This window comes from Drosophila simulans, chromosome 3L (assembly GCF_016746395.2).
Source record: "Drosophila simulans strain w501 chromosome 3L, Prin_Dsim_3.1, whole genome shotgun sequence".
In the NCBI taxonomy this organism is placed as follows: Eukaryota; Metazoa; Arthropoda; class Insecta; order Diptera; family Drosophilidae; genus Drosophila; species Drosophila simulans.
In genome coordinates this window covers 23,151,339-23,176,860 of record NC_052522.2, presented here as the reverse complement: position 1 = coordinate 23,176,860, position 25,522 = coordinate 23,151,339, and the positions used below count along the sequence as shown (strand labels likewise).

At 37.1% G+C, this 25,522-nt stretch overlaps 1 protein-coding gene across 5 annotated transcripts in view; it reads left to right on the top strand.

Annotated features, from left to right (window-relative positions):
* The first annotated feature begins 1,406 nt into the window (after nt 1–1,406).
* Nucleotides 1,407–25,522, top strand: part of LOC27208523 (endoplasmic reticulum aminopeptidase 1) — a 51,415-nt gene continuing 27,299 nt past the window's right edge. The window contains exons 1-7 of one of the 5 annotated variants that reach the window (XM_039293171.2): nt 1,407–1,520; nt 6,702–6,764; nt 16,820–17,061; nt 17,118–17,388; nt 17,450–17,529; nt 21,999–22,176; nt 22,226–22,441. In XM_039293171.2, the coding sequence (XP_039149105.1) occupies nt 1,473–1,520; nt 6,702–6,764; nt 16,820–17,061; nt 17,118–17,388; nt 17,450–17,529; nt 21,999–22,176; nt 22,226–22,375 (1,032 nt within the window). In that variant the 5' untranslated portion in view covers nt 1,407–1,472 and the 3' untranslated portion in view covers nt 22,376–22,441. Of the gene's footprint in view, nt 1,521–1,880; nt 2,033–6,701; nt 6,765–16,819; nt 17,062–17,117; nt 17,389–17,449; nt 17,530–21,687; nt 21,800–21,998; nt 22,177–22,225; nt 22,442–25,522 lie in introns of those variants that run through there. The other 4 variants (XM_039293172.2, XM_039293168.2, XM_039293169.2 and 1 more) reach the window with 4 other exon arrangements.

Below are 25,522 nucleotides of genomic sequence, written 5' to 3'. Positions count from 1 at the left end.
AAAATTTATTCATGTAATTTTGCTTCCATTTATTTTTATATCGCTTATTAGTTCTTGACAATTGTGTGAGTTTGCAGTTTTAGTTCGATTACATGTAAGTATTATATTTTGTTTTTAGGGAGTCGGTATAACATTATAAATTGGATTCTTACGCTTAATTATATTTTGTAATGAATTCATTATTAACTATTTTTTTGTGTTAATTATAAATTTTATTCTCGTCTTCAAAATGTGGTTGTTGATGTGAATAGACTAACTGATACCTATTATGGTCATGATTGGGAATTATTTTAATGGTGTTGATGGTTTTTTAGTTAATAGGGATATGTGAAATGAGTAATAATTCGTTATATTTCGGTTGTTAATGCTTTCTAACTTGTCGTAATGGAGTCATTTCGGATTAAAAAGCCAAAGACGTGAAAGTTGCATGCTATGCCTTCTATGTATTCAATAAATTGCATAATTGCGGTTGTTCTCGTAGTTAGTAAGCTTCTTTAGTATTTCATTCCCAAAACTAACGATATTATTTTTTTTATGAAGCTGAATTGAATTTTCTGCGATTAGACCTAGTTAATTGTTCATTTTTACCCTATAATTTTCATCCAGTGAGGATTGTTGCTTGATTTTCCTTCTTTGTCATTTCAATGAATTCATTATATAAATTCTTCAATTATTGTTTTATGTAGTCTTTTGACGTCTGCTACACCGTTCTTTGCCGATTCCTTTATTCCTTCGCTTAAAGTATTCGATTCGATTCGATTCCTTCTGCTTAAAGTTATAGCTTTAGTGTCAAGCTGGAGAAAGGTACGCCTCTGTCTGCCTTAAGTAATTTGTGTTTACCTAATTGATTACAAATGCGCATCAATGCGTTCCTGCATTCTATCCTTTGTTTTAATTTGCTCAAGTGTAGTGCATTTAGGGTAAATGTCAATGAACTGATGTAATGTTTTCCCTCAGATGAATAAATATCTATTATATTCTGAGTAGTTTGCTATTTGGAAGGAATTGATTTTCTTTAAGAAATCTTTATACCAGAATGTCAAAGTCTTCCATGTGACTGAAGTATAATTTCATTGAACGCGGCGTAGAACTAACATTCTTTAATAGGAAGAGACTGCGAATTACTTTAGTGCAGGTGGTATTAATAATTTCTCTGGGTGCTATTTTAATAATTTCAAAATCTACGTCAAATCAAGTAAATAATGTCGAATGGTTTTTGTTTCCCAACCTATAGCTAGTAATTCTTTTTCGATAGCGCTGTAATTTAGTTCGTGTTCATTTGCCATGGCTGCGTAATTCGGGACAAATTTACGATAATAACCGGTTAATCCAAGGAAAGCTCTTATCTCTTTTACCGGTTTTTGGAATTGGAAATGAATCTAGGCCTTTAATTTTAAGAGGGGATGGCTTCATACCATTAGTGGTTACGATGTTTTTTAGGAACTCGTTTTACTCTACGAGTAGCGGATATAATGAGGACGCAAAATGTTGAAGGAACTTCAGACGACAATGTCTACTGGGTGCGTAAACTAAAATAAAAGCGAATAATTAAGCATTTTTATTCGTAAACTGTGTATTAACAATTCAATTTACTAAGCCTCGGAAATTTAGTCTATTTTTGAAAAGCCAGTCCAAATTAGTCCTTTGTTGGATTCAAAAGAAGAGCTCGAGTTGTCGGTACATGGGCGAATTTAACATTCCATAAGTTTTAAATTTTAAATACAAATATTTTATGAAATCACGAAAACGATTATTAAAAATGTATCATTATGAATAATGTTTATAAACATTCAGTATTCTTTGTTCATTACGCAAAAAAAAGAATAATGCAATGTTTAATGGGCCCCTTCTGTGGGCCTTGAAGTTTAGGATTCTTAGTTTGATTAGTTTTACATTATAAGGTATCTTGCTTTCAGTAAACTCGGTCCACGTTCTTTCATTTCAACAACACTAAATACAATTTTAAATCAATTTATTATTATTTAAAGTAAATACGTTGTGACATTTATATTTTCTTCATATATGTTCCTCGGTAAATTTTAATCTTCTAATTATCTTATCTCTTTAATATTATTATTATCATATAATCTTTTTAATTATTATACGATTATCTCATAGCCTTTATTATCTATTATTTTGAGGGAAAATAAAAGATTATACAGTGGGCAGAAAAAGAAGGAAAATAGTAAAATATAACAAGAGAGAATGAAAATGTCGTGTTTTCCGATTATCGGGTATCTGTTACTCAGCTTTTTTTTGTCCTATCGATAGAATTTAAATGAGTTAAATTTCAAACATTTTGAAAACTGTAAGCGTGACGGTTTTCGCGTCTTGTACATAGGTGCAGAAGTGATTTTATAATAACCATGAAAATTAGCAAGACAAACAATAAACAAAGAAAAAAACGATACATTTTTTCAAAGAGTGTGCGTGGAAAACATTTTTTTTTTATAAAATCAATACAAATTTACAAGAATAAAAAAAGTATGCTAAATAATCATACTACTTTTAAAAAGAATGGGCGGTTTGTGGACGTTAGAGTGGACATGGCAAAAAGTTTTTTTGGCATATGAATAGAAATTTTCGAAGAAAAAATTTGTAATTCCATTTTCTGGAATGTGTTTTAAGCCAAAGGAAAAAAATGTCCGAAATAATTAAATGGGAATTACAACTGTTCTGCACTATACTGTTCACTGAAATGAATTTTCCGGTAATCTTCAATATTATCTTTGAGCGTGAGCCTGTTTGAATCTTGACGTCCCTTTTCCTTCAGCCTGAAGGAAACCAGCATCGGCCAATCCGATCTGTTCAGTGTGCTTCAGCAAATTTATCAAAAGCTCATTTTTACATTACATATGGCACTGTCTCAGCACCACACTGACCGCTTAAAGTTCCTGACGTCCCAGAATTTAGTAGGCTGCTTTGGCGGTTCACCGAGTGTTTTAACATCTTTTTCACTACTATTAAAACAAACGATGTCTTTTCGTTTCTTCTGTTTTGCGAATGAATTTGGCTTCTTTGCTTCGACGAATGCCTTTGTGCTATCGCTTCGCTCTTCTGTAACTGCGTTTCTCTAACCATTCTCTTCTAACTTTATGGTGAGAACATCGAAAAAAGGCAACTGATCTCGAGCGAAATGCTTAATCTGTTCTGGAAGGCTTGACATCAACACTAGGGATCGAATGCTCTATTGCTGATCAGTTTCTTATACAACTGTACCTTTCGTACAGGTCCGCTTGGTTGAAGAACCTCTTTCAACTGTACCCAAGCCTTCAGTGCTGTGGTACAATTCTTTATGTATGCCAACTGAGATGTCTTTTCACTCAGAGTAATTGTCGCCAACGCTATATTATCCAAGGCCACCCAATTCTTATGTTCGGGTACGTGCGACTCCGTGAGTTCTCCAGAGGCAAATGCACCAACACAGACGAGAGTCACACACCGCATTTTAATTTTCCCAGTGCTTGGGCCCATAACTTTTTGATTGGCAGAAACGCTGGACAGAAAATGATCCACCGTGTGTACGCTACGGAATGAAGGAAGAAACGAAAATTAGTATAATTATTTATTTAATATACATATATATATTTCCCTATATCATATTCGTAAGACTGAGCTTACTATATAGCCTCAGTTCCTATTTTCAGCAATAGTTAGATCTACAATGATTTAAGATTAGAGGTATGTAGTTGCTAGTGAATATACGTGGAACAGAGAAGTTTAGTCGAATAACCCAGTCGGAACTATCAACGTCACCCCGAATAAGCTTACAAAAATACTGTTCCAAGCATTCTTCTACGGTTAGCTCAGGAAGTTAAATGCATTAAAAGTAGTCTACTGGCATAAGGAAGGTTTGCATTCCAAACCAAAGAGCGCCCCCTTAAAGTGTAAGTCGTGTGTATTGGGTTGACTCCACAAAAGGTCATAACTTTACACTTGGAGCCATTTAAGTTTAATACGGTATCACGGCACCATATTTGAAAGCTGTCTAGATCGGATTGTAAGTCGAAATGTCAAGAAATGTCATTATGGTGAAGGTATAATTTAACATCGTTTATTACTAAAGGAAGGTCGATAATAAATAAAGTAAACAGAAGTGGACTCGGAGAATACAAGAAAGAGAACATTAAAATAGGACCCGTTGCGTCCTACCATTTAGATAATTCAAAATCCAATTTAGAAAATCAACATGGAAACCTAAAAAATCAAATTTCCTTACTAGAAAAGAATGAATTTTAGAGTCAAATGCTTTACTAGGGTCTGTGTTGATGACATCTGTATTATGAAGGAAGTTAGCTCCGAAAGGTTAGTGGTTAACACTGCAGCACTGCAAACAACGCATGAAAGGGAGAGTAAACAAAATACAAAGACAGAAAAGCAACAGAATTTCGTTATTTCTTTAAACTAGAGCACAAAATAGATTCACTTCAGAGCTTTTACACCAAAACGTAGAGTCTGCATGTACAAAAATAGAATAATAGTATACGCAGCTACAAAATCGAGCACATCTGAATGCGAAATCTAAGGTGTTTCATTCCACGCCAAATGGCCTATCTACCAAGGCCGAAATCGTAGCTATTCAAAATTCACACATTACTCAGACAACGGGCGCACGCATTATTCATATAAGAAGAACACCGTCAGAACACCGTCAGACATTGACTTTGATGTCTACAAGGAATTTGTGCCTCTCCATCTCTGATCACATCCCATTGATAAAAAAATCAAGAGAGAATGCTATAGTCGAGTTCCTCCGATATCAGATACCCGTTACTCAGCTAGTGTGAATGCGAACGCAAAATTTCATCATTTTTCTGGGATATCGATATATGTATGTATATAGGGAAATAAAATGAGAAAACATTTAAAAATTGTTCCAAAGTGTGGGCGTGACCGGTTTGGCGGCTTAAGGGCACTAGAGTGGGCGTGGCAAAAAGTTTTTTCAAACGTGTGGGCGTATTTGTCTCTAGAATCTGTATGCTTAATCTCAACCTTCCTATTGTTATTTAAATCAAATCTGGGACACGTCAATGAGTTATTGCATCAATGTATGGGGCATGGCTTCAGACTCAAACGTTAACCTGGCGCCGCGCATGATTCCAAATACTCACTATTATGTCATGTTTTTTTTATATTTTTAATAGGTTTTACAGAAATAGGGAAAAACAAAAATCGAGTTCCCTGTTACTCAGCTATCTGGAATGCGAACACGAAATTTCATAATTTTTTTGGGGTATCGATTGATACTGGGAAATAAAATGAGAAAACATTTAAAAATTGTTCCAAAGTGTGGGCGTGGCCGTTTTGGCCGTTTGGTATATGCATAGAAATTGGCAAGACAAACAATTAACCGAAGAAAAAGCGAATCATTTTTCAAAAGTATTGGCGTGTCAGTTTCGAGAGGTTTTTGAATAAAAAAAATAAAATAAAATAATAAAATTATAAAACAATATCACAACATTTTGTGGGCATTAGAGTGGGGGCAGCAACAAACTTGCGCTGCGTCTATGTCTCTACAATCTGTGTGCTTAATCACAACCATCTATTTTTTATAGTTTCTGAGATATCGATGTTCATACGGACGGACTGACAGGGGCAGATTGACTCAAGAATCAAGAATATATATATATATTATATGGTGATTTTGCGCTTAGTATTAATAAAATTATTAAACTGCTTCGGATCATGTGTGAACTGGAACTTATATTGGGTTAAATAGTTATTATAACACTTAAATATAAGCATGGTACAATTTAAACTAGCTTTTAAGTTTTAGAAATGGATGAATGAGAACTCGTATGCCATTGCCAGGTATCGCAGCCGCCAACAATTACTTAATTTGTTATTTACAGTTAAACTTTACTACAATAGAGATGCTGCGTGAGCATTAAAGCTCGTCCCTTGCGCGCTCGTTCTCCCTCTCAGTACTCAGTAGCGTTCTAGTACTATTAATGGGTAGATAAATTCATCTCCTGAAGAAGCTACTGAAAGAGACCGTCATAGCTTGACGGTTTATCTGAAGACGCAATGGATGAAAATAATATTATTATATTATATATTATAATAGTATATTAATACTGGAATTATATTATGTCCAATGATCGCTTATATAGTTAGGTAAATGTTATTCCAAAAATTCAGTGAAAACGAAGTTTTCTTGGGCGAAGAAATTCAGTAAACGCCCAAAAATGAAGCGCTTACATATGTATTTCCAAAATGTTTTTATATTTTTTCATAATTTTATAAGTCTTGTACATTTTTTTGCAATTTGATCAAAATGCTATTTACTGGGCGTGACCATTTTTATATATGTAAATTCGTTGAAAAGTATGTAACAGGCAGAAGGAAGCTCGGAAACAGTTCTGGCCATGTCCTTCTAGCTAGAAGGTTGAGAACCACTCTAACGCCCACAAACCACACAAAACTGCCACGCCCACTCTTTTGAAAAGTATGTAACAGGCAAAAGGATATTTTTTCACATATTTATTGATCTTGTAGATTTCTATCGCCATGCAAAAAATTTTTTTTTCTCATTTTATTCCCCAATAACTATCGATATTCCAAAAAAAAATAATGAATTTTCGCGTTCGCATGAACACTAGCTGAAAAACGGGTATCTGATAGTCGGGGCACTCGACTATAGAATTCTTTCTTGTTATTGTATAAAAACTTAAAACATGGGGATTTTTATTTTGTTATAGATGGCTGGTGGTACACGAACCCTATTTATACTGACAATACTGCTAACTGCGCCTGGATTCAAGGTAAGATACCAAGCTTAATTGTAGTGGCGACTGAAGCAAAAAATAACTATCAGAATCGTAGCTTAGGTTTCCTTATTAATGGTCATATTAAATGCAGTATTAGTTATTCGAAATATACTAACTAATGATGCTTAGTATACTACTAAGATGCAAGTCTGTGTGCTACACCATGGGAAGTTTTGGAATGTGTGAGTCGTTTGGGCTATTTGCGAATCTACACTGTTGGGTCATGCAGCCGCCAAAACTGTGCAGTAGACTAATCATATTCTTTAATATTATAAGCCAAATTAGTCAGTGGTATCAGTTGCGATGCCCATAGTGCAAACCGCTGTTCTCGCACGCGTTTATCTGTACGGCGCTCATTCCTTGTTTGTTGTTGTTAGCTACCTACGTTAAGCTTGGGCGCTGCATTTCGGCTGCCTGCCCGCCAGTTGCCAATTCTTCGTGTTTCGGAAAAGACCAAACTTACGCATTCCATTGTCGCTATCGTAAAAGAATAATAATTCGCAAAATAAAAACTGTCGTAATAAAAACAAACTTCTTCGCCTTTTTATTATTCGCAACAGCTATTGAAAAAGCTCAATAGCTAAACATTTGGTGACCCCGACGTGATAGTGTTAATTTGCATACATTAATTAATGCACTTATCCCGTTAATAAATAAATACAAATACATTAAATCGCAATCGGTTGGACAAGTGAGTGGCGATTTCGGTGATAGTGGCTGTTTAAGCGAGCTAGCATTGCATATATACATACATTGCTACATATATCGTTGCGTGCATTGACCCCGCTTGCATTTTCGGCATCTATTTTGTGCTCATCTTCCTGAACCGAATCAAAGGCGATTTGTTGCTATGCCCGCTGAAGGTGAAAAAAACAGGGTGACCTTTTTAAAGCGCAAAGCCAATGCGCTGTTCAGCAGGTTGCAGAGGCTACAAACGTCGCTGTCTAATGAGACGCTAAGCGGATACGACGAACCCACTCTTACGGTGAGGCTGGAGCAAATTGATGAGCTGCAAAGTGCCTTCAATGTTCTGCATACAGAACTGGAGGAATTGGACTTCGACGAAATTGGCAGTGAAATGAGCGAGTCTTTCGATGAATTCATCGTTGAATTCAAAGCTAGTGTGCGCGCGGAAATAGCCAAACGCAATGTGCATTTCGCGCCGCACTCAACGCTTGCGGAAGGTGTTGTGCCCCACCAGTGTAGTGGTCCTCAAACGCAGCCGTGGCCGAGGCCGATGCCGTTGCCGCCTGTGCAGCTGCCAACGTTTGGCGGAGGCTACGCAAACTGGGCGGATTTTTACTCCGTGTTCACGAGCATAATCGACAGCCATCCGGACCTCTCCAACATTGAGAAATTTCAACATCTGCGGTCATGTTTGAGGGATTCAGCGCTGGAAACTATCCGATCATTGGAGATTTCAAACAGCAATTACGAAGCGGCTTTAGAGTTGCTTCAAAAAAGGTTTGATAATCGGCGTCTCGTTTTTCAGGCGCACATCACCGAGATTCTGGGTTTAAAGGTAGTACGGAATGATTCAGTGGCATCGCTTCGGGAATTGTCGGACAAGTTTAACGCTCACATTCGTGCGTTGAAGGGTTTGGGCACCACTGAGCAAATCGCTGGCTGCATCATAGTGCAAGTGCTGCTGCAAAAGCTGGATGCGGCGAGCCAAGCTAAGTGGGAGGAGCGCTTGGAGGATCCGGTCGTTGCCAACCTTATTCCGTCGTGGGAATCGATGGCTGCATTTCTGGAACAGCGATGTAGGACTTTGGAGGCCGTGGATTGCGCCATGGCAACCTATGCGCCAGGCGTTCAGGTGGGCAGAAATCGTTCGACGCTAGTTGCTACCATCCAAAATTCTCTTGGTTGGTATATCATTGCCATCAATTTAGAGACTTAGCGCCAGTAGATCGTCTGCGCGAGGCAAAGAGACTAGCACTATGCCTAAATTGCCTAAAGGCAGGTCATCAGCTACGGCAATGCAGCTCGAGCCGCTGCCGCACCTGTGGAATCAGGCATCATACGCTGCTCCATCTAGATGGTCCGCCTTCCTCGCAGCCACTTGTTCCGTTGTCTTCAAGATCCCACGCTGAGCTTTCTTCCCCACTTTCGACGTCTTCTACTCTAATTGCCCAGGATCTCGGTAGTGACCTTGTGCTGCTAGCCACTGCATCCGTTCTAGTGCAGAATCGATCGGGACTGTTCGTTCCCTGCAGGGCCTTGTTAGATTCTGGCTCTCAACTGCACTTGGTCACCTCTCGGTTTGCAAATCAATTGCAACTTAAGAGGTCGAGGTCGTCCGGCTCCGTCACTGGAATCGGGGATTCCAATTTCGCGACTGATGGATTCTCGGTAGGAATTGCGATTCGGTCTGTCACTTCGGACTTCTCAACGAGCATAACAGCAGTTATCGCTCCCAATATCACGGATCGCCAGCCAAGTGCTAATGTGGACATTGGGGACTGGAAGATTCCAGAAAACCTGCAGCTCGCCGACCCGGAATTTCATAAAGCTCAGCGTGTTGACATGTTAATAGGAGCTAGCCTGTTTTATGAGCTGCTGTGCGTAGGTCAGATAAAGTTGTTGCCAGGACTGCCCCTGCTTCAAAAAACTCGTCTGGGCTGGGTTGTGTCTGGAGGCTGCTCGCGCCCTTGCGGTAGCGCCTTAATAGCTTCTCGCGTTCCTTCTTCAGCCAGCAAGGAAAACATATTTGTGGCAAATAGGGTTGCTGCCATTCAGGAGCTGACAGATGTCACGGCTTGGCGTTATGTTCCAACAGCTTTAAATCCGGCTGACATCTTATCCAGAGGATCCCTGCCGTTTGAGCCTAGCGAATCGTCACTCTGGGCGCATGGACCTGCCTATCTTACGGAGCCTGAAAGAGATTGGCCAACAGCTGTTTGTCCTGACAAAACAATTATTTCGCATTACCATGAAACACGAAGAATTGGCAACTGGCGGGCTGCCTGCCCGCCAGTTGCCAATTCTTCGTGTTTCGGAAAAGACCAAACTTACGCATTCCATTGTCGCTATCGTAAAAGAATAATAATTCGCAAAATAAAAACTGTTGTAATAAAAACAAACTTCTTCGGTTTTTTATTATTCGCAACAGCTATTGAAAAAGCTCAATAGCTAAACATACACTGAGAAAAATTTTCTGGATAAATTACCTTTTCAATGATTAAGTAGATTTAAAAGGAGCTGATCTATGTACCCTAACAAAAAACTTTTTTTATATTCCTTTAATATTATTTAAATAATATTTTCTTAATGTTTAATATTTAATTTTTAATATCTATTTAATGTAACCTAATTTAGATAATGCTTAAGATCATTTTAGGTTTAGAGAGTGTGCGTTTAAATTGTTTGCTTGCTTATGGCAAAGAAAAGTAAATTCGTTTTGTTTCGGAAAAAGAAAAGTGAAAGTGTGTGTCTGTATATTTCCTAAGTTTTCGTAGAATTTTGCACAAATTCGTTTAAGGTAATCTGCATCGGGAGATCGATCTTTGGACGAGGATAAAATGAAGCCAGTTTTACCACCTTTAATAATTTGTTATTGGAAATCATACGAATACAACAAAGAAAAGTTATGTAGGGCTATTAATAAAAACTTTAAAAATATTTATTTAACAGATATTATTTAAAAATATATATAAACTTACAATTGAAACTACTTTCTGAGAAAATTAATTTTAAACGTTTTTGAATTTAAAATGTACTTCATGTAAATGTACTACTTCTTGATAATTTGTATCCCGAATGTTGTACCTAAAGATGATGTTGTACCACTGCACTGTGGTCCAGAATTCGATTTTTTTGGCATAAAGTCTAAAAATTGAGCTACAGACTTGAAACTTTGTACATTTTGTTGTTAAATCACAAATAGTTTGCACAGAAAATTTGAAGTCTGTGCGACCACGCCCTCTCTTGCCTCCCATATTAACTACTGGTATGGCTCAGGAGTCAACGAAATATCATTTTTTTTTTTTTTTTTTTTTTAAAGTCGTGTATATTGTTGTTTTAAAAATAATCCCCCTTTTCTTTTTCTAGTTCTACATTTTAAATTTCCGAATCTGAATTCGAATCAGAATCAGATTGTGAATCCAATATTTTGTCTCATGGATCAGGTTTAAAATTAGACTGTATTTCCAAAAGACTTATTACTGCCTTCGGAAGTGGTTTTTCCTATTTTTTCTCTCTCGTTCTTTTAAACTAATTGTTGATAATAGTGGGTCCGAGTTATCAATCGCTCTGTGGAAAATATCACTCATCCTATTGATCCGAATATCTTTTTTTGCATGTGATAGTCGGTCCCTTTTGTAAAGCTTATTCCGGGCTCCACTCGTATTTTCAGATTCCTTTTTAATCTTTCTCCTTCATTTTGGTAAGATAAGTTTCGGCGTCCCATTTGCTTCGGTGTCTTGGAGTTTTCAAAATCACTAACAAGAATTGTTATCTTTGACGCCATCTACTTGGTATGCTTGAAAATAAATCGGTCTAGTTGTCTGTTACACTCGGGCAGTTTTTTTTTAATAAATAATTCAAAATTTACTATTTTTTTGTCAATCTCTTCTGTCTTTTTCGATTCCTGATTATTGTTGTTGATTGGGGAATAAACGTAATTTGAAACATAACTTTTTTGCCTATTGTTACGCCTCCAAATGTCCAGGAGGTCGCTATGTCTGAACTCAAAATTGCCTATTTAAAATCAAATTTTTAAGAAAACGAGCAAAAATGGGCAAAAGATATTACTTTACCGTGAAAGACAATAGTTAAAGGTACAAACTGACGTTTTTAACTTTTGTCAGAAATTGTCAGAAAATTAGTTATACTCCACGAAACACAGGGGACACGTTAGAATTTTCTGTTAAAATACACATAAATTGGATGTCACACAACATAAAAACAGTACAACTATACATATATTACCTACATAAGTTAAAAACATCATACCTTGGCATTTATTTTCCATATTTTACTATAATTTTTGGATGCGTATTAACGATCATACCACATGCAAAAGTAAGCAAGTAATTTTTCGGAAATTGCATTCTCTCAATCAGCTTTTTAACACTTCAACTTTAAAAGCTCATAAAACGATTTAGTGAAGCTTTCGGTCAATTTTGTTTTTTGTTTTTATTTATATGATCAATTTTCTATTAGAAAATAATTGCTAGAGGACGATATATTGACATAAAAATTTAGACTTTATGCCAAAAAAAACGAGTTCTGGACCATAGTGCACTGGGATGATTGGATAATATTTCTACAGTTAATAATTAAATTATTATATAATATTATATATTGTAATTAAATAATAATTGTAGTCAAACTGAATTTACACGTTAAGCACTTGCTAATTTTTTTGTATTTATTTACAAATTGAAGAAACTTAAAGGAAGATAATTTATTAAACAAAAAAATAAAGCAAAGAGATTAAGAGGGAAAATAGCGGGATCCCCGCGGCCTATAAAGGAACGGCGCAACCGCAGCTCGTGACAGTCAGTCACAACACGCGAGGAGCCATACGTACGCGAGGATAGTCGAGGAGAGCACGGCGCGAGTAGTTAAAAAGTTACCTAACAATACCTAAACTTACATAATTTATTACCTTACGGAAGAAGAAAACAAATATTTATATAAATACAGTGTAACGCATTAACTACAAATAACTTAAAAAAAAAAACAGAACAAAATACAATAGTCGAGGGGCCCGTGCTAGAGTGCTAGAGTGCTAGAGTGGGCGTGCAAAAATTTTTTTTGCAAATCGATAGAAATTTACAACTAATAAAAATAAGAATAAATATCAAAACATTTTGCAAAAGTTGGGCGTGGCAGTTTTGGGAGGTTTGTGGGCGTTAGAGTTTCTGAGATATCGATGTTCATACGGACGGAGAGGCTGGTTTTGTGCCGGTTCTATTTCATGTTGTGGTTCTTGAAGGTTCTTGTGATTTTTGGCCGGATAGTATGGTGGTAAAAGAGTTTGAAGCTAAGATCAAAAATAAGAAAAAGGTGCCCGTGGGAATTAAACTTTCCTCACGTGGCCAGACCACTGCACCATCCGCCTCTTCATCTTCTTCCTCTTCTTCAAAAAAATAACATCTATTCTTACTATTTCCTATCAAAATGCTAGAGGCTTGCGTAGCAAACTAATCAAATTGTATTGTGATAGCCTTTCCTTTGCGTCTATAATAGTGCTTACAGAGACTTGGCTAAGGCCGGAGATACTTAACTCCGAAGTCTTCCCAGGTATGTACACTATATATAGGTATGACCGTCCCTCCAGACGGGGAGGTGGAGTCTTAATTGCGGTTAGATCTACCCTCGCGTCGGAGGAGTTACTTTTTGAAGAGTCCCTTAACTCTGAATTCTTATGCGTAAAGCTGTCATTTTCCAACAGATTAGTTTACATTACGTGCTCGTATATTCCACCGTCTTCTGAATTCTCAGAATATCAGAATCATCTATACGCTATCCAATCCATCTTAAATAAACTTTCTGACAGGGACCAATTGGTAGTTCTAGGTGATTTTAATATACCTGGCACAACGTGGTCCCCAGAAGAAAATTCCAATATCCTTCTCCCTTTAGCACAACATGAATTTATTGAAGGCTTGTTCGACTTATCGCAAGTAAATTATATTCGAAATTCTCTTGGTCGATTATTGGATCTATGTTTTGTAACAAGTCCAGAAAGTGTGTTTCTGTCCACCTCTTACTCAACCTGAAGATCCATATCATCCTACTTTCGAGGTGGCAATCGACATAGGTACGGTATTAAAAGTAAATTCAGAGAAATCAGCAAAGCAAATTCATTTTCGCAAGCCAAATTTTCGGAGGCTAAACAATTTTATTGCTGGCTTTAATTGGTCCAATCTTTACTCCTGCAACATAATGACGGATGCCATTAATAACTGTTATACCACAATTAAATCACTTTGTGACTCTTGTGTTCCGATGTACTATCCGTCAATCCCTAAACCTCCTTGGTTTAATAAAGAGTTGACACATCTAAGAAATGTAAAGTCCAGACTTTATACAAAATTTAAAAATACCGGTTCTCAGTCCGTTCTTTTTAAATATTTAAGCACTCGGTTAAACTTTACCGTGCTTAATGCTCAGTGCTGCCGAAATTCTTTAAACCGTTGTAAGTTCCAGTTTGCACAGGATCCAAAACAGTTTTATAATTTCGTTAATACTAAGCGAAAAACAAGTTCTTACCCTTCCTCGCTATTTATTGAAAACACTACGGTAACATAGGATCAGGCAATAGCCGATCTATTCGCCAAGTTTTTTCAAACAACATATTCTACGTTACCTCATTCCGAACAGCCAAACTCTTATGCGGTATCTAAGTCGAATCTAATATTTTGCCCCACTTTAAACGAAAGCTCACTGCTTAACGATCGTAAGCGTGTTAAACCGGTCGATTCGCCAGGTCCCGATGGAATCCTTGTGCAAGCCTCTACTGAAACTGTTTACCTTATCTGTGGAATCTTCACAGTTCCCTCCTATATGGAAGGACTCCTTTGTGATTCCTCTTCATAAAAAAGGTAGGAAACTGGATGCAAGCAATTACAGAGGAATCTCTAAATTGTAGGCTATCCCAAAACTTTTTGAAAATGATATCCCTCCTCATTTGCAGGACTTTTGTAGCACCTTTCACTGTGCCAGCACGGCTTTATGAAACGCAGATCAACAACCACTAACCTCTTGGAGCTAATTTCTTTCGTAATACAGGGTTTCAAAAATAATCTTCAAACAAATGTCATCTACACTGACTTTAGTAAAGCATTTGACTCTGTTAATCAGTACCTTCTAGTAAGGAAACTTGATCTATTAGGCTTCCCTGTTGATCTTCTAAATTGGATTTCAATTTTTAAAGAGGACTTTTAGCGTCCTGCCATTCAGATGGACGCAAAAAGTCCTTTTTAAAAATTCTCTGTCTTGTATTCTCCGAGTCACATCCATTAACGAACTCCCCTTAGTAATAAAACATTCGCGTGTACTTATGTACGCAGACGATATTAAATTATGCCTACAGCACAAGGACATTCCGCGCTATTTGGGCTTACAATCCGATCTAGACCGATTTCAAATATGGTGCCGTGATACCGTATTAAACTTAAATGGCTCCAAGTGCAAAGTTATGACCTTATGTCGTGTCAATCCAATACGCACGACTTACACTCTAAGTGGGTGCCCTTTGGACAGAATAATATTGATAATCTTGGTGTTCTTCTGGACCCTAAACTAAAATTTTCTGACCATATTTCGACTATTGCCAGTAAGGCCAGGGGTGTGCTTGGTTTTATAAAAAGGTGGTCTAAGGAATTTGATGACCCTTACTTGACTAACACCTTATTTATTTCGTTAGTCCGTCCGATTCTCGAGTACAGATCACCTGTTTGGAGTCCACAATACGCAGTCCACTCGGACCGCATTGAATCGGTCCAAAAAAAACTTTTTACTTTTTGCCTTGCGGCGCCTAAATTGGATGCAAACCGTATATTACCTCCTTATTCCACTAGACTATTTTAATTAATTTACCTTCACTAGCTAACCGTAGAACTATGCTTGGAACAGTCTTTATTTGTAAGCTTATTCGTGGTGATGTTGAGAGTCCCGACTTGATAAGTCGGCTTAACTTTTTGGTTCCAAGTAGATTCACTAGAAACTATATACCCCTTATCTTAAATCATTAAGATCTAACTATGAGTTGCATGACCCTTACAGAGTTTTATGTTCTGACTATAATAGACTTTATCCTATTATCTGTAATCTTGACTCTCTGCCGCTATTAAAGCAATCAATTTTAACATTTTTAGTACATAATTAGATCATACTAACAATAATATTTATTAGAGTTATCTTATTATTTAGTTAGATTATTTATTATTATTTATTTCTTTATGTTCATTACCTCGTCTCTGTTCTCTTTTCTATAACGCGTCTATCTTCTCGCTAATCGAGCCGTACGATACACGGCATCGCCCCTCGGTTGGTTGGGCATGAGGTGTGGCCGCGAGACCCGTGCGAAAAAAAAAAAAAAACATGGCAATGCGAGATACTTTGACCAAAATATAGGTCCGTATTTATGCAATGATGTACGAATTGAAATAACTTCGAGTAGATATTTTGTGGGATATTTTGCTGAGGGTCCAGGTTGAGATTAAGCATACAGATTCTAGAGACAAAGACGCAGTGAAAGTTTGTTGACCCATGTTGCCACGCCCACTTTAACGCTCACAAACTGCACAAAAGTGCACAAATCCCACGAAAAACGTCTAGATATTTTGTATATACATTACTCTTGTAAAATTTTATCCAATGGCCAACTCTTTTTGCACACGCCCACTCTAACGCCCTAAAGCCACCAAACCGGTCACGCACAAAATTTTGCGTTGCAGTTATTTGCTGTTTTAGTTGTGAGGTGTAAATTTACAAGACTTATTAGATTATAATTGCATTTCAAAAAGTTTTTCCAAAATGTGGGCGTGGCAGTTTTGTGAGGCTTGTGGGCGTTATAGTGGGCGTGGCAACATGGGTCAGCAAGAATCTCTAGAATCTCAACCTTCTAGCTTTGATTGTTCCAGAGATCTTCACGTTCATGCGGACAGACGGACATCAAGAATATATACTTTATATAGTCGGAAACTCTTCTTTCTGCATGTTACATACTTTTAAACGAATCTAGCATACCATTTAACTCTAAGACTATAGGGTATAAAAATCGTGTGCAAAAAAATCGTATGGCGTCACAAATGTTGTTATTCTAGTGTCTGGGCCAGACTATTATGCACTATTATTATGGTGTTGCAAGGAAAACATAAAGGTATAATAGAATACAAGGCATAAACGTGAAAATACAGGTAGTTGCTGATCTTATTATTGAGGGTGTTAAACTAGACATTTTAGCTTATTTTACCTCTACATACTTTTCAACGAATCTAGTACCGGGCAATATAGTGTAAAATCGAATGACACTACGCATCATCGTGTTTTGAAGTCTCTAAGTAAAAAAATTAATTTACTTTTTAAACTAGGCGTTTGTCAATGACTTTTCTTCACTTCACGTAATATCAGAGGTTCGCCTGCCTAATGAAGTTTTGCCTCTAAGCTACGAAGTCCTCATTGAGCCGCATATGGATAACCAAAACTTTGAAGGATCAATAAAAATGCACTTAAGATGGATTGCAGATTCAAAAAAGGTGTATTTCCATGCACATGACAGTTTGTTGATCGACGTCAGCCAAATCATATTAACTACATTAAATATGGGAGATGGGTACGTTAAATTATTACCCTTATTTTTTTGTTATTTATTTTAAATTTGTTCCGCAGGACTTTGGGCAATAATGTAATAATTTTAAGGGGCATCCGACTGCCTCGAAAGCCTGTATTTGTTTTGTACCTAAAAGATAAAATAAAGAAGGGCTCTGAATGTCTTTTAGACATTTATTTTCAAGGAAATATTTCAGAAACTGAGGAAGGCCTTTTTAGAAGCTCTTACACAAATTCTAGCCACGATGGCGCAGAAATATATTTAGCTACAAACCTAAATCCAAACAATGCTCGTCGATTATTTCCATGCTTTGACGAACCAGGAATAAAGGTAAGTATGCTTAGTAAGTTTTTAAATTTATGTATTTAAAACATTTTCTCTTCGATCCAAGGTCCCATTCAATGTGTCAATTGCAAGGCCTAAAGGTTATATTACACTATTTAATACTCCTCTGCATAATTCAATAAATCAGTAAGTATTTTCTATACTTATTAATAGCCTATCTCAAGCCGCTTAATCAAAGATTAAGCTGGCTTACGAAGATTGATTCGTGAATAAACCTTATTCATAATATCTGTAACAGAGAAGAAAAGTCTTTATCATGGGTCTGTCCATCTAGAGTAGAAATCTTATTTTGCAGTAAATTCCATTTAGCAGTAAGCCTTATTTTGCTAAATGGGATAATGCATTATACCCATGGAGAGGATATGTTGAACACAGTTTGATCACTTCAAACCGAAATTATTAATGGTCAAAAAATTTTTATATCGGTATGAAAACGCTTTATGATTAAAAAAACTTAGCTAGTATATATTTTCTATTAATTAGCTTATCGTTTGCCGAATACTCGTTTGGTATGTACTATATATTTGGTTTATACAAAATTAGAAGTTTGTGCAGTTTATTCATTTCCTAGTATTATTATTTTATACATATTCATTCTAATTCAGAACATATATTCTTCTGACTGGGTTTAGTTCATCGTTGAAATCGTTTCCGAAAAGTTTTACTTTTTAAAACTTTTTATTGGTGAAGGTCCTAACTATGATAATAAGCATGTTTCTTTATGCATAAATTTTAAATTTTAACTATACGCTGAGCTACACTTGTGACCCATAACGGAACAAGCGCTTCTGCAAAAATCCTCCAATAAGATCCCGCTTAGAAGGGAAGAGAAAACCTACAAAGCCATATTCACGCTTGAAGCTATAATTACATGATGCCATTCCTTAAAATCGTTCACATAGAACTTTCTTACATAACGTCTGTGAAGAGGCTTAAAGCATTTCAGCCGTCTGGAGTGCGAAACGTCAAGGGCGGTCAGGTCGAACGGGAACTGATGGACCCTAAGCCCCGGCAAAGCGGAGAGATCGTGAACTAACGGTACCTCGATGGACCTTGGACGAAAGCCGGCACGGAGGTCGAACGGTAACGGTGCGCACTTTGGACACGCACAAAGAGGACGTACCGTGAACTAACGGGACGCTATTTGGCCTTTGCACCCGAGCGGGCCGTTCGCATAAGGGGAAATAACGGGATTCCCGCGGCCTATAAAGGGACTGCGCCAGCGCAGCGAGGATCCATACGCACGCGGGTATCGTCGAGGAGAGTACGGGCGGGGTTGCGCGGTCAGGACTCGGCCGCGCAGTAAGGCAGAACAGATTCTGAAGGCGAAAGAGCGGAACGAGTAGTAGAGAGTAGACTGCATAGAGAAGGTCACAGTCAGCTAGAACACGCGGAAAAAGTTCCGGTCAGCGAGAACAGACAGTGAGAAGGTGTCGGTCAGTGAGAACGCACAGAACATAGAATGAATCAGCCAGGGAGTATCGAGACGGACACACAGGGACGATCACTGCAAGTGAAGTACAGAGAAACGCTGCGATTCACGGAGCAGGAGAACAAAGGAACCACAGTGGGGTCAGTGGTCAGCAAAGGTGGTCCTGGGAATAGCGCTAGCTTAAGCCAACGGGCGATACATCCTGCCTCATAACATCATAAGCACATTCCAGCCTGCTGGTGTTATTATTTATATGCTCGATTAGTAACTATGTTAAGGCAATGAAAAACTAGAGTTTTTATTTAGTGGTAATTTATCAAAAATAATATAGATAGTCTGTGAACTTGTAAAGTGAACTTGTAAAGTATTTTGTCAAATTTATAACACATGATCAAACGTGTGGACATATAAACTTGTCGTCTTTTTAAAAGTGTGGGCGTGGCAGTTTTGTGCGGTTTGTGGGCGTTAGACTGGGCGTGTGACAACATTGGTCAACAAACTTGCACTGAGTCTTTGTCTCTAGAACCTGTATGCTGAATCTCAACCTTCTAGCTTTCAGAGTTCCTGAGATCTCGACGTTCATACGGACAGACGTAAAGACGGATACGGCTAGATCGACTGGGCTATTGATCCTGATCAAGAAAATATTTATATTATATGGTCGAAAACGCTTCCTTCTACCTGTTACATACTATTCAACTAATTCACAAACCGCACAAAACTGCACAAATATATATATTTTTTATATATATACTACTCTTGTAAATTTGTATCCGTTAGAGTGGGCTTAGCAAAAAGAATTGGCAAGTGGATAAAAATTTACAAGAGTAATGTATATAAAAAATATCTAGACGTTTTTCGTGGGATTTGTGCACTTTTGTTTGTGGGCGTTAGAGTGGGCGCGGCAACATGGGTCAACAAACTTGCACTGCGTCTTTGTCTCTAGAATCTGTATGCTTAATCTCAACCTGGACCCTCAGCAAAATATCCCACAAAATATCTACTCGAAGTTATTTCAATTGGTACATGATTGCATAAATACAGATCTATATTTTGGTCAAAGTATCTCGCATTGCCATTTACAATTTTTTTTTTTTTTTTTTTTTTTCGCACGGGTCCCACGGCCACACCTCATGCTCAACCGACCGAGGGGCGCTGCCGTGTATCGTACGGCTCGATTCGCGAAAAGGTAGACGCGATATAGAAAAGAGCACAGAAATGGGAAAATGAATATAATGTAAACTAACTCTGTTAGTAGGATAAAATTATGTATTAAAATAGTTAAAATTGATGGTATATAAAATATCTACACGTTTTTTGTGGGTTTTGTGGGTTTTGTTAGAGTGGGCGTGGCAACATGGTTCAACAATAATCTCTAGAATCTCAACCTTCTAGCTTTGATTATTCCTGAGATCGTGACGTTCATACGGACAGACGGAAATACGGACAGACGGACATGGCTAGATCGACTCGGCTATTGATCCTGATCAAGAATATATATACTTTATATAGTCGGAAACCCTTCCTTCTGCCTGTTACACCCCTTTCAACTAATCTAGTATACCCATTTACTCCACGAGTTACGGGTACAATTAAAGATAAAAAAGCTGTCCTAAAGTGAGAGACGGCCAGCAATCAGCAGGGGTTCCAAGGTGCCGATTTTCCAAAATAACAGGCCAATTAATCGAAGAGGAGCAGAATTTCCGCAGCGGGGACGATTAGTGGGGTCACATACTGTCACGATCGACACAGCCAGAGTCAACAAAGTCTACTCTTTCAGCGACAGGCCAAGCCAGAATACAGTTTCTTCCTCACAAACACTGAAAAATATTGAAATTATCGGCACATGAAGGATCACCCTGCTAAGATTTTAAGATCTTCGAGTGGCAACGCCGCACCAACGGAAGATCCTAACAGGAACCGGCATGCGTTGCAGGATCGCGGTGAAGACACGCGGATTTCAGGATAGTGGAAATTATTTTCCCCGGCGGAGTAGAATCCCACAACGGAAGGTCAAATCAAAGTGTAACACGAAACAAATAAGGATTAAGGTTACTGGTAACCGGGTGATCACCTTTAATTAAAATTTGGTAGGACGAACAATTATAATCTTCTGAGCCCGAATGTCCAAAATATTTATTGCATATCGATACAAATTAGTCAGACTCTGCGATCTAGTATACCATTTTCTCTGATATGATATTATAAGATGATACTAAACCAATAAACGTGAAGGATATAGCAAATAACCTATAGCAAATAACCTAGACACCTAACCCCAGTCAACTACCTGTATATCCCGAGGGTATGGGTATTATTTCATTTGTCATAAAGAATTAATACGACGTAAACATTTAAGCTTCTCAGGCGACATAATTCTTTCTCGCAATCGCGCATAAACAATTTTCAAGCCTTTAAGCAAAGGGTCCAGCATGCGAACTCATTCGTCAGCATAAATACTCTGTCCAATCCAAATTATTTAAACAAAAGATGCATCCCGGCGACGTATAGATCAGGCCACAGTTTTAAGCAATTTCTGGCCAAAGTACACTTTCGCTGCCCTCGTCCCTGTCACTAATTAAAGCCATAGTTTTAAGCAATGCATTTTGTAAATTCAGTTTTACATTGGGATTCTACCTAAATGGAACCTTACCAATGGAATCCGCTTAAATACAATAAAATAAAGTAAAAACGATTTTATTTTATTTACGTCTATGATTTCCACCGACAATCCCATTAAGATCTTAATTCCCAAGGCCACAATAAGCAAACCCAGGAATTCGGCAAAGTACTGTGTGCGGCACTCTAAATAGAGAGTTAATTTTATTTAACAATTACCTTTTATTTCATAGGTAGTCAACCCACGTCACAATCATGCAGTTTGGAAATCTGTCCGTTTTAGGGTGGCATACGTTTCGATTATTTGGATCCCATATACCACTGTGTATATTAATACTCAGAAAAGTATGTACAAGATTCAATCGGGAACTTGCATTTGTCTGTTTCCCGTCCACCATATCTCAACCAGTGTTGTGTTAAATTGGAATAGTTGGCAGTAGCTTTGAATTGATTTACCGACTTATATATTTTTAAAAAGAACATTTTTTATAGAAATAAAAAGTTTCTTTACCCAATTAAAGCTCTTCTTGTATCTATATTTCAGCCCTAAATTACGTGGTTACAGCTTGGATTTTTTTCATCCCTCTGCGCCAATGTCTTCACATGCTTTTGGCTTTGTAATATTAAAACTGAATACGTGGAACGAACATAAAATTCAAAAATCTTCAGATATTCCTGCTATAAATATTTGGAGCAATAACCTCTCATCAACCATTATATTGGTAAGAATTTTTTACACGAAAACAATTTATTATTTGATCCCTTTATCAGATACCAGATACTCAGATACTGTTATACCTAAAACCAATAAATATGCGATTACATTTGCCTCTCGATTTAAATGTTGAAACCGGTACCCAAAAGAACACCAGGAGCCCGATGAAACTAAAATTGGGCACCTACGCCTTGAGTCAACTTTAGGTTCCAAATTTTCTGAAAGATACTAAACTCCATGTTCCCCAAGAAAAAAAATTTTTTTAATAATTCTTGTTTGCACTATATACAATATATAAATATATAAACACATTTAAACTAGCTTTCTTACGCTAACAGATATTCCACCGAGGTAACTATAAGTGTATCTTAAAACGACCAATCATTATTGTGATTGGTTGTAGGTGAAGACCAAAATATAAATCTCCGAACACTTAACAATTACTATATAAAACAAGAGAGCACGTTATAGTCGAGTTTTGCAAGATATTAACAATTTTTTTTTTGTACTAGCTTTCTATCGATAGGAGAGTCATGTCCAAAAGTATTTGGCTTATTGATAAAAATTTGTAAGACAATACAACAAATTTTACAAATGGGAGTATGGTATCAGTGTTGTCCAGTTTGGCACAACCAAATAATAGAAAAAAAAAAATTATTTAGAAAATTCCGATTTGTCTCGACTTGTTTCTCAACCAATGATTCCACCTGTTCCGATTAGCCTACCGCGGCAAGTGAATATTTAGTCCGGACTATCTGCAGACCCAACCCGTATCATCAACCGGCGTTATTCTGTTCAAAGAGCGCCATTTAAAGTGTTATTCGTGTGATCACGAATTCGGTATTCGGTTGACACGACAAAAGGTCATAACTTTACACTTGGAGCCATTTAAGCTTACTACGATATCACGGTATCATTTGAGAGTATATTTGAGAGCTATCTAGATCGTATTGTAAGTCCAAATGGCAATAAATGTCCTTATGCTGTAGGCATAATTAAACATGGTCTGCGGGCATAAGGTCGACTCCGATATGACGATCACAGGTCAACCAGGCCAGCAGAAGGCGCTACAACCAGGAAAGCGTTCTTCATCTAATACATTTATAAACACGACTTCCGAATGCCTACATTGTCAGTCAACATTGCATTACATCGCAAGTTGCAAGGCGTTCGCAGATCTTAATTACCTCAGAAGGACATACAAAATTAAGGAATGCCCATAACGATCGCGATGCAAAGTTTGTCGATCCACGCAAAACACATTACCAAATTTTTTGCCCCCACAAATAACTCAATGATTTTCGATCAGCCGTCTCCATCTCCATCGCTCAACCTCAACCTGGATAATCAACGCGTCACACAAGAAGTGAGTGAGATATCCGGTAACAGCAAGCCAAAGACACTAGAATAACAAGATGCGTAACGGCTATAAATTTGTTTGGCGCTATGCAGCCACTTTTTTGTTGACTGCCAAAATTGCTCTCTTTCCGCTCGCTTACGCTGAGACCGTAAGAAATCTAAAAATAAAATTTGCTTGCTTGTGTGAGTAAAAACAAGATACGAGAACGTGTATATGTGTGCGTGTTGTGCTAGAAGACGATTTTCGGACCGAAATCAATTCTGATCGAAAAAAACGAATTTACATGTTTGGAGTTTTGACCAATTTCGTCGAAAAATTATGAAATTGCGCTCTTTTTAAAAATATCAAATTGGAATATAAAAAAAAAACTGAAACTGAAAAACAACTATCTAATGTGCATTTTAAATAATAAAAATTGTTCATTTACATACAACTGAATATAATGCGCAATTTAAATAATACAAATAGATAATTTTTGTACATTCTAATTAAGTCAAATGACTTAATAAATATACTAAATAATTAAAGTAAATACAAGGGAAATTATTATAACTACTGTAATTTAAAACATACATTTTCCAAAAAGAAGACATTACATTGAGAAATAAATATTTTATAAAAATAAAAGTAGTAGAAAATAAAAATTTATAAAATAAATAAAAATATGCAAAAGTAAACTTAAAGCTTATTAATTTTCCACACGTCGCAAGCTGAATACTCTAATGACAAATATTCTAATATAGTCATTTTTGAAATTTTTTTGCATGATATTATGATTTGGCTATTAGTATTTCTAAGCTATATTTAAATAATAATAACGTTAAGGCAATGCAAAACAAGAATTTTTCGCATGGTGCCAATTGATCAAAAATAATATAGATTTAAAGTCTAAGAACTTCTAAGGTGAAGTGCATTTTTTGTCAAATTAAACGTGTGCACACATACAGTTGTTCGCTGTAGCGCTCTCCGCTCTCTCGATCTTGAACAAAAACTCTAGAGAGCCTGGACCCACGGCGAAAAAATCGTGTGCCGAAAAATCGTATGGCGTTACGCATCTTGTTATTCTAGTGTCTTTGGTCAAGCCTTAAATTCAACACATATCATCATATCGTATCATTCGAATTGAAGTCCAACGTTTATATGCGCATTGCAACAAAGTGTTACAATGTTTTGGCACAACAGGAGAAATGGTTCGTGTCTAACAATACGCAGCTGAAAAAGAGGATAACGTTTTTTTTTAAATTATTATTTATTAAGTGAAGAAGATGAGGATAAAGTGAAATTAGTTTTCGCGGTAAAAAAGAAGCCAGAATACTGGCACATATATAGTAAATAGTGACCCACACAGTCACTATCAGTGATATAATAGTGAAAATTAAAAATTTTCATTCAAAAAAGACAGAGTTATTTTATTTGAATTGGGGCTCCGCTGCACTGTGGGGCATTTGGCCTATTCCCCCAGGAATATTTTGGAAAAGTGGGCGTGTCCCAACTCCGCCCCATTTTTTTTTTTTAATATTATATTTCTAAAGTTCAATTTTAATTTCCATATTGTATACAAATTCATAATCGTCTTCCTCTTTACAATCAGTAGAGTCTGAAGAATCGGTGTCAGGTTCTAATTCGCAAGCTAACATTAGAATTACTTCTAGTGGAAGAGAGTCGCTTATGTTTTCGAACGCGCCTCTTTAAATTTATTGATGATATTATGGGATATTATTTATATTTGCCTTGGCTGGGTTCAACAAAAGAATTTTAAGTATGTCTGCAAGATACAGCAGGCCGCGCTTCCGTGCAGCTAGCATTGCAGCTTAAATCAAAAGACGTTCGTTGTGATTCTGCGCCCTTACGAGTTCATCTGCTTGCTGTCTTCGGCCACTCAAACTTTTTAAATAATATGACGTTTTCGGGCGTCCAGCTAATTTCCTTTCCTTTTTACTATTCTTTTTTTCCTTCAGGACTAGGTGTTCTTCTAACCACTTTGAATAAACTT